General features: G+C 42.0%; 1 protein-coding gene across 2 annotated transcripts in view; it reads right to left on the reverse strand.

Annotated features, from left to right (window-relative positions):
- Positions 1-15,152, reverse strand: part of LOC140202592 (fatty acyl-CoA reductase 1) — a 176,144-nt gene that overhangs the window by 40,710 nt on the left and 120,282 nt on the right. For both annotated transcript variants that reach the window (XM_072267632.1, XM_072267631.1), the window contains 2 exons: positions 6,871-7,048; positions 5,715-5,759 (listed from right to left, as the gene is read on the reverse strand). In XM_072267632.1, the coding sequence (XP_072123733.1) occupies positions 5,715-5,759; positions 6,871-7,048 (223 nt within the window). The remainder of the gene's footprint in view (positions 1-5,714; positions 5,760-6,870; positions 7,049-15,152) is intronic.

Consider the following 15,152-nt stretch of genomic DNA (forward strand, 5'->3'; position numbering starts at 1 on the left):
CAGAATCGTCGCAATCTTCTATAGGGGTTACTGCTGTGCTTTACATGCAACGGCCCTTATGTTTGGGACCCAGAGCCTTTGAAACTATAGCAACCAAGGAATTTGAAATTGCTGACACTCTCCACCTCTGATTCCCCAATGAGGACTGGCTCCCTGAAAGTCAATAATCAGCTCCATGGTCTTGCTGACATTGAGTGAGAGGTTGTTGTGGCACCACTCAGCCAGATTTTCAAGTTTCCTCCTCTATGCTGATTCATCACCACCTTTGATTTGGCCAAGGACAGGGCTGTCATCAGCAAACTTATTTATGGCATTGGAGCTGAGTTTTGCCTCTCAGTCATAAGTGTAAAGCGAGTAGAGCAGGAGACTAAGCACGTAGCCTTGTGGTGCACCTGATGACAACTGTGGAGGAGATGTTGCCAATCCGAAATGACTGGGGTCTGCAAGTGAGGAAATCGAGGATCCAATTCAGCAAGGAGGTATTGAGACAAAAGTTTTGAAGCTTATTGATTACTTTTGCGGGGATGATAGTATCGAATGCCAAGCTGAGGTCAATGAAGAGCATCCGGATGTATGCATCTTCACTGTCCAGATGTTTCAGGGTTGAGAAAAGAATGAATGAAATAACAATTGTTGTTGACCTATTGTGATGATAGGCAAATTGGAGCAGATCCAGTTTAGTTCTCAGGCAGGAATTGATATGTTTTATCACCAACCTCTCAAGCCACAGCAGATGTAAGTATGACTGGACGATAGCCACTGACGCAGGTTACCATATTCTTCTTGGGCACCAGAATAATTGAAGCCTGCTTAAAGCAGGCAGGTACCTCAGACTTTCAAGGAGAGGTTAAACATGTCAGTGAACACTCCAGGCAGTTGATCAGCATGGGTCTTTAGTTCTCAGCTAAGAAGGCATCTTTGCCAGATGTTACCCGTGGGTTCACCCTCCTGAAGAATGTTCTCATGTCGCATCAGAGACTGAAATCACAGGGCTGTCAGAGATTGTGAAGGTGCCTTCATATTTTCATAGTCAAGGTGAGTATAAAAGGCAATGAGGTCATCTAATAGCAAAACCTTGTTTGTGTCCATGCCACTCGGTTTCACTTTGTAGGAGATGATAGCATTCAAGCACTGCCATGGCTGTCAACTTTGATGCAGAACTTTCTGCCTTTCTGGAGGTCATACCCGGACCTCTTTTACTTTACTTGGTCACCAGACCTGTTTGCCACTGAACTGGCCCTCAGCAGATGGTGGATCTCATTGTTCATCAAGGACTTCTGGTTGCCAAGACTCTGAACGATTTTAAGGGGACACTCTTCTATGACTATTTTTAAAACGTCCTTGACAACCGTGGTGTATTCGTTTAGATCCCTGATGAGTCCTTGAAGGTGGCCCAGTCCAATGACTCAAAGCAATCCAGTAGCCGCTCCTTTGCCTTCCCACAACCAGTCCTCTGACCTCTGGAGGTACCTCTGAAGTCTTACTCTTTGACCTCTGCCTACAATTAGGGAGGACAGCCAGCTGATCAGATTTCCAAATATGCTGTCTGGGGATCAGATAGTAAGAATTCTTAATCGTAGTGTAACAGTGGTCAAGTGCATTGGACCCCTTGTGCTAGATGTTGATGACAATTGGGTAAAGGTTTCTTCAGCAACATACACAAAATATTGGAGGAACTCAGCAGGTCAGACAGCATTCACGAAGTGAACAAACAGTTGACGTTTCAGGCCAAGACCCTTCTTCAGCAATAGAATGCAAGACTAAGACGCCAGAATAAAAAAAAAAGATGGGGGTGTAGGGAGGGAGAAGGAGGATAGCTAGAAGGTGATTGGTGAAGCCAGGTGGGTGGGAAAGGGGAAGGATTTTTTTCCAAACAAGCTTGATTGAAGTCCCCAGCAATAATATAAAGGCAGTCGGGGTGGGCTGTTTCTTGCTTGCTTGCTTAACATCAGCCCTTGACTTTATGTCAGCTGCGTTCAGGATCACAGAGGAGAACTCTTGGGAGGTAGAACAGTCTGCACTTCATCATTAGTTGTCCCAGGATGGGGGAACAAGAATGCAACAAAACTGCTACGTCTAAGCACCACAACACAGAACCCCATCTTATGCCTTCTCTGAACCAGCAACCCGGTCCATCGAGACGCCTTCAGGTCTTACCAACCTATCTAGAGGGAGTCGCATCTCCCTGAAACAGAGAGAACACAGCAATCCATCATTTCCCTCTGATAAAGCAATCTTGTCGCTAGGTCCTCAATTTTGTTCTCGAGCAATTGTACATTTGCTAACAAAATAATGGGTAGAGGAAGCTTCACACCTCAACATATGGCGATATACCATCATTTGCTTCAAGCTGCATTCTTGAGAATTAAGTGTGCCGAGTCAATTAAGGATGCAGAGTTGGGCAGAAAAGTGGCAGATGGAGTTCAATCTGGATAAGTGTGAGGTAATGCATTTTGGAAGGAAAAACCAGAAGGCTGAGTACAGGGTTACTGGTCGGTTACTTAAGAGTGTGGATGAATAGAGGGACATGGGGTTCAAATCCATATGTCCCTCAAGATCGCTGCACAGGTTGATAGGATAGTTAAGAAGGTCTATGGGAAGCTACGCTTCATTAATAGGGGGATTGAGTTCAAGAGTAGAGAGGTCATGTTGCAACTCTGCAAATCTCTGGTGAGACCACACTTACAGTATTGTGTTCAGTTCTGGTCACCTCATTATAGGAAGGATATGGAAGCTATGGAGAGGGTGCAGAGGAGATTTACCAGGATGTTGCCTGGATTGGAAAACAAGTTTTATGAGGCAAGGTTAGCAGAGCTGGGACTTTTCCCTTCGGAGCGTAGAAGGATGAGAGGGGACTTGATAGAGGTTATGAGAGGCATAGATAGGGTGGAAAGCCAGTACCTGTTTCCCAGGGCACAAATAGCAAACACCAGAGGCCATATATACAAAGTTAAGGGAGGGAAGTTTAGGGGATACATCAGGGATAAGTTTTTTACACAGAGGGTTGTGGGTGCCTGGAATGACTTGCCAGGGATGGTGGTGGAGGCTAAAACATTAGGGGTATTTAAGATGCCTCTTGGACAGGCACATGGATGAAAGAAAAATAGAGGGTTACAGGGTAGTGTGGGTTTAATACTTTTTTTAAAGGAATATATGGGTCGGCACAACATCAAGGGCCGAAGGGCCTGTACTGTGTTGTAGTATTCTAGTGTCTAGTGAGTCCTCCATGGGATAGTAAAATCACTAGTTCCTTAAGAGGACTGAAAAGTACATAACTTAAAGGGAAATTACAGGCTGCAGAATGCAGTGGGAGTAGTTCAGAAGTATATTTAGAAGTTTTGTAAGCAGCCTGCAACATGTTGCTGTGTTTGACTAGTGCCATCTTACAATCCATGTCAACATATGGGGCAGATCTCATCAGAGCCCAGCATTCACCTTGCCAATCATATTGCAACCCTGAGAACTGAGTACTGAATGACCAGATTGCAACCCCAATCTCAGCACCAGCCTCTCCAAATCATGCCATGGGATAATTCATTGGTAGATTTGTGCCAGGTTCTTGTAATTAGCACATTTCTCTCTGTATATAGAATGGTACAATAGTCCCCTTTAGCATTTATTCTATTAGCGCTTTTGCTCCTGGGAATGAATCCTGAGTGCTTAGCAAGATACCATTTCTGTGTGAAAAGTAGTACAGTGGATTCCAGTTAACTGGGGCAGATGCTTAATTGGGACAACAAAAGCTAATAAAGTAGCAGAGATTTCCTTCATTTGTTTAGGACACAATGCCACTTAATTGCGACAGGGAACTGTTGCCGAACCATTTTTGACTAGCGTCAGTCACATGCACTTGTGTGGCTGTTAGACACGACATTGTGCTTAGAGAAAACTTTTTTTTAAACCGCGTTCATTGCATGTGTTTCTGTTCAAAAAGCAGCATATTTTGTCACTGATTGTTGGCGAGAAATACGCACAAGACAATTCAAAACTTTTTTTTGCTCACTGCAGTTTCAAGCATTGAGGATTGGAGATGCCAGAAATAGTGGGGAGTGAAAATGAAAACAATTTCACTACTTCAACAAGTTAAAAACTATGAAGAATATGAAGGTATTGACAATCATCTTGAGTGTTACAATGAAAAAGTTTTGGAGGATACAATAGTTGAACCACTGTATGAAGGCAGTCCATTATCTGCACTCAAGAGTTTGTGCTAATTTTGTTCATTTACGGTCAATAGAACACAGCAGCGTAAGCTGGATGAATTCCCCTGTAGATAACTATTAGGAACTAATACAGTTTTCAAGTATTGTTGTAGTATTGGTAGTATCCTAATTTGTTCTGTATTTCATTTAGATACATTATTTCTTATTCACTTTCCATGAAACTTCAGCTAATTCAGGCAGTCACTTAATTGGGTCAAAATGCTCTTGGGCTATATTCCCTGGAGCTCAGGAGAATGAGGGGGGATCTCATAGAAACATTCTGTAAGTTAAAAGGCCTGAACAAATTAGATATGGCAAAGTTATTTCCCATGGTAGGGGAGTCTAGGACAAGAGGACACAACTTCAGGATTGAAGGACGTGCATTTAGGACAAAGATGCAGAGAAACTACTTTAGTCAGAGGGTGGTAAATCTGTGTATTTATTGCCATGAGTGGCTGTGGAGGCCAAGTCATTGGGTGCATTTAAGGCAGAGATAAGATAGGTTCTTGATTAGCCAAGGGATCAAAGGGTAGGGGAGAAGGCAGGGGAATGGGGATGACTGGAAGAATTGGATCAGCCCATGATTGAATGGCAGAGCAGACTCAATGGGCCGAATGGCCTACTTCTGCTCCTATATCTTATAGCGTTATGGTTTCATATTGGAGCAAAAAAAACTTCACAAAAGTAAACATGGGTTCCTTGAAGGGTAAAGTAGAAGAATTTATTGTAAGTAATAAGGAGTGACTTATGGGGAAAAAGAATGATTGGCATGTTTAAAAAGTGCATTTTTCAAGAAAGTCAATGTGACATTCTGCGAATGACTGCCTAGAAAACAAAGATTGGGTATGAAAGGAAACATGTAATTGACAAACGTTTGTTCTTATGCTCTCATTGCGTACAAATTGCAAAACACAACATATACAAGTGCTGATTTCCCTCACCCTTCAGTCAGGAACTGTGCACCATCAATGTGCAAAATTGTGGATTAAAGGACTGAGATCCAGTTGACAGTCGATCTTTGGATATGCTGATCTACCCTGTGGGAATAGCGCTACACATGAATGCAAAACAGTGTTAACAAAAAAAAAGAGGGGCAATTTCCATCTTGTGCCTTTTATCCCCCCAGATGTTATGCATCTATGCAAAGGGAACTTTGGAAAAGTCAGCAATGTAATTTCCTTCTGTCATGACATCTAGGGGATCTACAGCGGTTTCAGTGGCAGATTGAGGATCACACAGAAGAAATGTATCCTATTTCTGTGAATCTGCTCAGTACTGGCAGTAGACTAGCCTATGTTATGTCTGGCCAAGCTACTTAAGTGGTTTAGAATGTGACACAGAGGTAATCCCAAAACTGAACTTGTGGTGTGCACTTTGGGAATGCTGCTTCACTTTACCACATGGGTATGAGGAACCTAGGAATATCAACAATCTTTATTTTTCTTGCTTACAAATTCAATATCTAATAAAGGTTTATGTACTGATAAAAACAAATAAAAAATCTTTACATACAGCAATGAAAAGCCCACTTGGTCCATTGAAATTGTCGATCCAACCCTATTCAATTAGAACAGTAAACGGTTAGTTTTTTTATTTAATTCATGATTTTACAGTTGCAGCTAACTATATTCAGCAAGGTGTTTTGTTTTTATTTTTACAGAAAAGCTTCCAGAATCTACTACTTCAGTAATAGGATGTCAGATTATAGGATTATCAGCATTATAAACAAGAAACAAATATTTTGAAAAATATTATAAACTATTAAAACAAATTGATTCAGTAAATGAAAAATTAAAGGAAAAATCTAAGTATGTTGAAAGTCGAAAATAATTCAGGTTTCTAAATATCAAATGAGCATGTCAATTTACAACCATGACTTCAAAAGCATTTAACAGTGGTAATCAGACCCAGATAAATATTTATGTACTCTCTTCATTTTTAGCTACCAAGGGTATGGGAGGACTGCCAGAAAAAGGACTTAGTGTATTCAGGTTTTTCACGAGGCCACGTTCGGGTTGGAGGAGAAACACCTTATTATTCTATCTGGGTAGTCTCCAACCTGATGGCATGAACATCAATTTCTTGAACTTCCGGTATTCCCCTTCACTATTCCTTTTTCCTATTTCCTTCCCTCACTTTATTTCCTTACCAGCTCCCTCTGATGTTCCTCCACCTTCCCTTTTTTCTATGGTCTTCTCCCCTTTATCAGATTCCCCCTTCTCCAGCCCTTTATCTCTTTCACCAATCAATGCCTTCTCTAGTGTTTGGTTCCCACTTTAACTTGTTCTCAATAATTCTTAATTTATTATAAAGCACAAGCTCAAGGCTTAGATATTCACGAAGGCTCCTTCATCATCCATCTCACAAGTTACATTAAAAGGCAGCTATCCTCTTATCTCTAGCAACCTAGTGGACTCCAAGGGAGTTCATGTGCTCTTCTGGGCATGATAGTAGGGATTACTTAAGAATGAACTCTGAACAAACAAAAATACTCATGCATATTCTGATGCATCTCTGCTCTCAGGTCCATCCAACTGAATGGTTCCCTCCTTATGTCCACCAAAAGATTAAGTAGTAAGATTAAAGATATAATCTGCCCTCTTGGCTCAGAGCTAAAGTAGTAGCAGCATCCTGTTAAAATATATTGGATTAAAGTAAAATGACTTACTGGGAATGGCTCCTGCCAGCTTGCTCCAACAATGGAAGGTCTGATAATGGCGATATTTAAATCTTCACCCTCTTGCTGGACCACGTACTCTGCAAGTGCTTTTGTATAAGTGTACGTGTTTGGTCGGTCTCCAATCAGTTTGGGGGTGATATCCTGGATCATACTTTCATCCATCCATCTGGAATAAAAAGATTTTTTTTAAAATATCATGAAAAATTGCAAGGTAAGTTTAATAATTTAAGCCAGTCAGATTCATTAATGGCAGATATTTAATTAATTTAGCATGAGGGAAGAAATAACAGCACAAGTGATCACACTGAATAAATCACTTGTTATTTTCCTCCACTAATGGCCGATGATACTTGCAAAACTGCAAGTAAAAAAGAGGAAAGAATTTAAATTGTAAAATGGAAATATGGAAAGATTGTTTATAATCTAATCATCTTAATTAAGTGGAATCTAAAGAGCAAATTAAGAGAATTATATGACCTATATATTGATACTCAACTTCCATAGTTTGAAATGTTGAAAAAAATGACAAACTTCAGAAAAGCTTTAAGATTGATGCAACAAAATCCTTGAGGATTCCAAGTGCAAAATGATGAAGCAATATTGTTTATTCTTCAACACTTCAGATAACTTTGCCTGTTTAAGATAGACAATTATTAAAATTCTGTATAGAAAATCATTATATTTACCCAAGTTATTAATTGTATGCATTACAGTCTTTTGTTCATTAATTACTTGTGAATAACAATGAGACTGGGAACAATCAAGGAATAGACAGTGCAGACAGGAAGGGAGTGTTCGACATCCTGTGAGTTTCTTATGCAGAGTTTATTGAGGCATAAACAGGATGTTTGATCATTATCTCTCAATCCAGAGCATAGTCATAGATTTAACCATAATTAACACGTCATTTCTTATTACCTTAACACATCCAATTCAGATTCAATGGGTTAATTGCCCAGCAAGACTCCTGATCACTGCATCAGAATTTCTGCCCGCAGACAGAAGCTATAGCAGAGGGGATTGCAGTAGGCCTGGGCACATTGTGTGCCAACTCCTCAGAAGGTCAGATTGTTCACTAGTTCTGCTCCAGTGAACTTAGTTAGGATCATAAAGGGATGGCCCGCAAGAGCAGGCTGATTTGGATGTGGCTGGAAATACCTGGCCGCCTTCTTAGAAAGTCTGTGAGACCAAGCTGCAATCTTCTCCTATCTTTAGCTAGGCTGTGCACAGAATCAGGAGGCCAGTATCACCAGCTGAGAATTGGCAGCACAACTCCCACTACTGTGCAGAAGCGGTGATAGCAGGTACAGTATCCCAACTTCCAAACAGCTCAAGCGGAAGTAGTATCTCAATTTGGTTGTGGATGCTCAGATGATCCAGTCTTTGCTTTTAAGCAAGGCATTCACTGCTGCTACCAAAGTGGTCACACATGTATGATTCATCAGGTCCAACAATCACATTCATGCAAAAGAGAATAACCACTCTGTATTCAAGATTCACACACGATACTTCCGTGCAAAAATGAACTTCCTTTAATTCTGAAGAGCTTATTTTATATATATCTGATGACTGGCTGGCTCAAGCTAATGTCAATAGAGGATGGGCATCAAAGCCAGAAGTCATTTGATATTGCTAATCATCTGATCTGCAGACATGAGAACTGAGACAAAGCAGCTGGCAAACATGAGCCTGACCCTCAAAAAGAAGCAATGGAAAGAAACAGCCTTTAACCATATGGAATTTTCTGCAGATCCCATAGCAGCATGGAGATAAAATAATGAAGCAATTTCAATCCAAACATACAGAATAGAAAAGTACCTCCAATTTTTTTCCCGAGCATAGACTAAAATCACTGAATTTTTTTAAAATGAAAAGCTACTGCCCAACACATTCAAACAAGAGAAAATCTGCGATGTTGGAAATCCACGCAACACACACAAAATGCTGGCGGAACTCAGCAGGCCAGGCAGCATCTATGTTAAAAGTATAGTCAACATTTCAGGCTAAGACCCTTTGGCAGTCTTGCCTGGTCTGCTGAGTTCCTCCAGCATTTTCTGTGCGTTGCCTAACACATCCTGTGGGTTTGTGGGAGAATTGAGCAAGAAGCAAGGGTAGAGTTAAAAGTAGCATTTGGAATTCTTACAATCATCAGTCACCTTATTTGCAAAGGTTGGCTATCCTCACTTCTAGGGGAACCAACGTCCATCCAGATCAAACACTACCTGATAATCCAAACGAAAAGAATTTCTGTAATGTTTTCATTTAAAGACATATTATTTTAAAGTATAGACTCGGGTGACCTTGGCTATTCTATTTAAGCACAGCTTCCAATACACGTGTCTGCTAAAGACAGAATCAAACCACAGTTCTTTATTAACCAGAAACATTTGAAAAGTGTTTTATGCGCAAGGATCAACTAAAGCACATGTACAGGACAATCCTCACCTACAGTTGGAAAGTAGTTTGCACAAGCTACAAGCTCTGTTACTTCAGCCTGGCATGAGCCCACAGAATGAAGCCAAGCAGAGCATTGTGAAGAAACAAAACAAGGAACTAGCAGGTGTTGAGGCAACACAGTAGAAACCAGATCTTGAGCTACTAACTGCAGACTATTTCTTCAGCGCTAATTCACGTTACCCAATTAACTGTGACTAACCACCTTGTGCCATATGGTAATAATCAGTAGCCTAGTAATACTGTTTCTTGTTTTCTTTAAAAAAGAGTGATTTCTAAGCCATTGCCCAGCAGAAGTGCGGCAGGGCTTTGGAAATGATTGGGGGGCGGGGGAGTTTCCTGTTGTATAGTCCCTACTGATGATGTGGCCATCTCCATCTTTTCAAGTGGCCCATCCAAAGGGGCTGCCAGCATCAGTCAGCAGACTTGGATAAGCAGTTTGGGATTTTGATCTCGCAGTCTTGGGCAAGATAGTTGCCATTCCAAGCTCAGATTCATTCAGATAGGGTGTTTTCTATAATGTACCTACTAAAATTGGAAAGGGTCAATGGGGACATTGGAATTTCCTGAGCTTACCAAGTAGAGGTGCTGGTGGGCTTTTTTGGGGATAGTGTTCACATAGTTGGATCAGGACTTTCAAGATGTTGATGAGAATACCTATGCAGTACTGCATATTTTTGTCTCCATATGCAAAGGATGTGCTTACATTGAAGGCAGAGCAGGAAAGCTTTCATGTGTTGATTCCTGGGATGAAGTGGTATATGCATGAAGGAAGATTTAAGACGCTGCACAAAAGGTTAATACATTAAGATTCTGAGGGGAATTGATAGAGGAGATACTGAGAAAATATTTCTCTTATTGAAGATATCTAGAACTAGAAGACAAGTTTCAGAATAGTTTCATTGGTCACCCATTTCAGATGGAAATGAGGAAAACATCTTGTGGAGTTAGAAAACTTTGGAATTTTAACTCTAGGAGCTATTGAATCTATTCAAGGAAAAGAATGACAGACATTTAACAACACAGTCTGACAGTGTGTGGAAAATAGTGCTGAGGCCAAGTGGAACAGGCCTGAGATATTGACTGGATGACTCCTATTCTTGTTTAAAGCTAAATATAAAGCAGATTACATTATTTCTAAAACACACCAGTTCAGCAATTTTGAACAGAAAGCCAACTGTAGTGATTGTATTATATTCCAATTTGTAGACATGTGAGTCACAAGATCCTTGCAATAAAAACAAATAAGCTTTGTGAGATTCCAAACATCACCAGAAGATCTTAATTTTAGTACAGGATTCCAGAGAATAAATGACACCATCCTTTCAGCAATGTAAAATGAACAGAAAAGGGAATATCATAGTCATACTTTATTGATCCCAGGGGAAATTGGTTTTCGTTACAGTTGCACCATAAATAATAATAGTAATAAAACCATAAATAGTTAAGTAATAATATGTAAATTATGCCAGGAAATAAGTCCAGGACCAGCCTATTGGCTCAGGGTGTCTGACCCTCCAAGGGAGGAGTTGTAAAGTTTGATGGCCACAGGCAGGAATGACTTCCTATGACGCTCTGTGCTGCATCTCGGTGGAATGAGCCTCTGGCTGAATGTACTCCTGTGCCCAACCAGTACATTATGTAGTGGATGGGAGACATTGTACAAGATGGCATGCAACTTGGACAGCATCCTCTTTTCAGACACCACTGTATAGCAAGAGGTCATACAACTTTTCAATCACGTTTAACTTTTTGTTGAGATTACAAATAGCCTTTTCTCCTGAACTCCACTTTCCTGCCATCTCTTTCACACCAGAACATTATTTATCTCAGCTTTAAAAACATTTAAGAACTAAGCATCATCAGATCTCCCATATAGAAAATCCAAATATCCACAATCTTACAAGTGAAGAACTTCATCCTGATATCATCCAAAATGTCTCTTTCGACCCTTTATCTTGAGTCTGTTCGCTTAGTTCTAAATTCCTCAGCGAAATGAATCATCTCAACAGTCAAGCAATCACTTCAGAATCTTACATACTTAACTGAGTTGTTAAAAGCCAAATCAAAATAAGTAAAAATAAATAGTTTTACATTTACTTTTACACAAAATACTGCAGTGGGTTAAGTAGTTACTTGAGAAACTACTGTTGTAAACTCAGAAAGCACAAGTACTGAATCACTATTTCTAAGAATGCAAACACTAGGAAATCTACAGATGCTGGAATTTCAAGCAACACACATAAAAGTTGCTGGTGAACACATCAGGCCAGGCAGCATATCTAGGAAGAGGTACAGTCGACGTTTCCGGCTGAGACCCTTCGTCAGGACTAACTGAAAGAGCTAGACTAACTGAACTTTGAAAGTGTGGGGGGGGGGAGGGGGAGATCCAAAATGATAGGAGAAGACAGGAGGGGGAGGGATGGAGCCAAGAGTTGGACAGTCGATTGGCAAAAGGGGTATGAGAGGATCGTGGGACAGGAGGCCCAGGGAGAAAGAAAAGGGGTGGGGGCAAACCCAGAGGATGGGCAAGGGGTATAGTGAGAGGGACAGAGGGAGAAAAAGGAGAGAGAGAAAAAGAATGTGTGTACATAAATAAATAACGGATGGGGTACGAGGGGGAGGTGGCGCATTAATGGAAGTTTGAGAAGTCAATGTTCATGCCATCAGGTTGGAGGCTACCCAGACGGAATATAAGGTGTTGTTCCTCCAACCTGAGTGTGGCTTCATCTTGACAGTAGAGCAGGCCGTGGATAGACATATCAGAATGGGAATGGGACTGGGACTGGGACGTGGAATTAAAATGTGTGGCCACTGGAAGATCCTGCTTTCTCTGGTGGACAGAGCATAGGTGTTCAGCGAAAAGATTTCCCAGTCTGCGTCGGGTCTCGCCAACATATAAAGGCCGCATCGGGAGCACCAAACGCAGTATATCACCCCAGCTGACTCACAGGTGAAGTGTCACCTCACCTGGAAGGACTGTCTGGGGGTCTGAATGGTAGTGAGGGAGGAAGTGTAAGGGCATGTGTAGCACTTGTTCCGCTTACAAGGATAAGTGCCAGGAGGGAGATCGGTGGGGAGGGATGGGGGGGACGAACAGACAAGGGAGTCGCGTAGGGAGCGATCCCTGCGGAAAGTGGGGGGGGGGGGAGGGAGGGAAAGATGTGCTTAGTGGTGGGATCCCATTGGAGGTGGTGGAAGTTACAGAGAATTATATGTTGGACCCGGAGGCTGGTGGGGTGGTAGGTGACGACAAGGGGAACCCTATTCCTAGTGGGGTGGCGGAGGATGGAGTGAGAGCAGATGTGCATGAAATGGGGGAGATGCGTTTGAGAGCAGAGTTAATGGTGGAGGATGGTGGTGCCCTAGACAGTCCTTCCAGGTGAGGCGATACTTCACCTGTGAGTCGGCTGGGGTGATGTACTGCGTCCAGCGTGGCCTTCTATACATTGGCGAGACCTGACGCAGACTGGGAGATCGTTTCGCTGAACACCTACGCTCTGTCCACCAGAGAAAGCAGGATCTCCCAGTGGCCACACATTTTAATTCCACGTCCCATTCCCATTCTGATATGTCTATCCATAGCCTCCTCTACTGTCAAGATGAAGCCACACTCAGGTTGGTGGAACAACACCTTATATTCCGTCTGGGTAGCCTCCAACCTGATGGCATGAACACTGACTTCTCAAACTCCCGCTAATTCCCCACCTCCACCTCGTACCCCATCCGTTATTTATTTATATACACACATTCTTTCTCTCTCTCTCCTTTTTCTCCCTCTGCCCCTCTCACTATACCCCTTGCCCATCCTGTTCTTTCCCCCCCTCCCCCTTTTCTTTCTCCCTAGGCCTCCTGTCCCATGATCCTCTCATATCCCTTTTGCCGATCAACTGTCCAGCTCTTGGCTCCATCCCTCCCCCTCCTGTCTTCTCCTATCATTTCGAATCTCCCCCTCCCTTTCCCACTTTCAAATCCCTTACTAGCTCTTCTTTCAGTTAGTCCTGACGAGGGGTCTCGGCCCGAAACGTCGACTGTACCTCTTCCTAGAGATGCTGCTTGGCCTGCTGCGTTCACCAGCAACTTTTATGTGTGTCACTATTTCCAAGAACTTGCTTTTGTAATTATTAATTTCTTATGATCTCTGCAAAGATTACCATTTAGTTTCAGTATCCAGCAGATTGTTGAAGCGGTACATATCCTGGCAAGTGCACAATATTCCAATATATCACTGACTTGTGTCTTGCAGATGCAAGAAAGTCTGTTGGATACCATTAGTTGAGTCACATGCTGTAAGTTAACCAGATTCTGGTGATCTTGTAGCAACTGTATTTGTATGATTGGCCTGGCTGCGTTTTTGGTCAATGGTGAACAAATGGAAATTGATGGGGAGGAGACGGGAGACTGGGAGCTGACTAGGCAATTGGAACGCATTTGATGGTTAAGCGTAGATGGTCAGGCTTCCTCTGAAGCTTGTGGCATGAATATTACAGACGACTAATCAACCAATGCTAGAAAATTGTTTGCGTCTTGGTGAATGAAGAGATAGATTGCTTCATGGAATAGATCATTGAAGGATCAGCAGCAAAAGCCCAATTTCTGGTCACTTGATGGAAGAAAGGCTGTTGAGGAAACAGTTGATGATGACTGGGTTTAGGACACTAACCAAACTAGTACTGCAGCAACATCCTGGGAATAAGGTGAACATCTTGGTGCAAGGCATGGTTCCAACCCCTTATTGTTCATTACTTTCAATTTAAAGCCACACTTGAACAAATATTGCCTTTATGTTAAGGAAAGTCACTGTTATTTCACCTCAGGAAATCAGTTATTTGAGCCATGTTAAGAAGGTTGTGATAATCAAATTTGAGAGTCCAAGCAAAATCCAAACAGTGCATTATTCAGCAGGTCATTGGTAAGAAGATGCATTCCATATTTTAGTGTTGAATGAGAGGAGACTGATGTTATGTTACTACTTGGACTGAATTTGTCAGCTTCTTCTTAACAGAACAGTATAGCCCAGTGAGTCTTACCTCAGTGGTTGGTAAGTTGATGCAGAAGATCCCAAGAGGCAGGATTTATGAACATTTGGAGAGGTATAATATGATTAGGAGTAGTCAGCATGGCTTTGTCAAAGGCAGGTCATGCCTTATGAGCCTGATTGAATTTTTTGAGGATGTGACTAAACACATTGATGAAGAGCAGTAGATGTAGTGTATATGGATTTCAGCAAGGCATTTGTTAAGGTATCCCATGCAAGGCTTATTGAGAAAGTAAGGAGGCATGGGATCCAAGGGGACATCGCTTTGTGGGTCCAGAACTGGTTTGCCCACAGTAGGCAAAGAGTGGTTGTAGACAGGTCATATTCCGCATGGAGGTCGGTCACCAGTGGTGTGCCTCAGAGATCTGTTCTGGGACCCTTACTCTTTGTGATTTTTATAAATGACCTGGATGAGGAAGTGGAGGATGGGTTAGTAAGTTTGCTGATGACACAAAAGTTGGAGGTGTTGTGGATTGTGTGAAGGGCTGTCAGAGGTTACAGCCGGACACTGATAGGGTGCAAAACAGGGCTGAGAAGTGGCAGATGGAATTCAACCCAGATAAGTGTGAAGTGGTTCATTGGTAGGTCAAATATGATGGCAGAATATAGTATTAATGGTAAGACTCTTGGCAGTGTGGAGGATCAGAGGGATCTTGGGGTCCAAGTCTTGGGATCTTGCGCAGGTTGACTCTGTGGTTAAGAAGTCGTACGGTGTACTGGCCTTCATCAATCGTGGAATTGAATTTAGGAGCCGAGAGGTAATGTTGCAGCTATATAG

Source organism: Mobula birostris, chromosome 9 (genome assembly GCF_030028105.1).
Source record: "Mobula birostris isolate sMobBir1 chromosome 9, sMobBir1.hap1, whole genome shotgun sequence".
NCBI lineage: Eukaryota > Metazoa > Chordata > Chondrichthyes > Myliobatiformes > Myliobatidae > Mobula > Mobula birostris.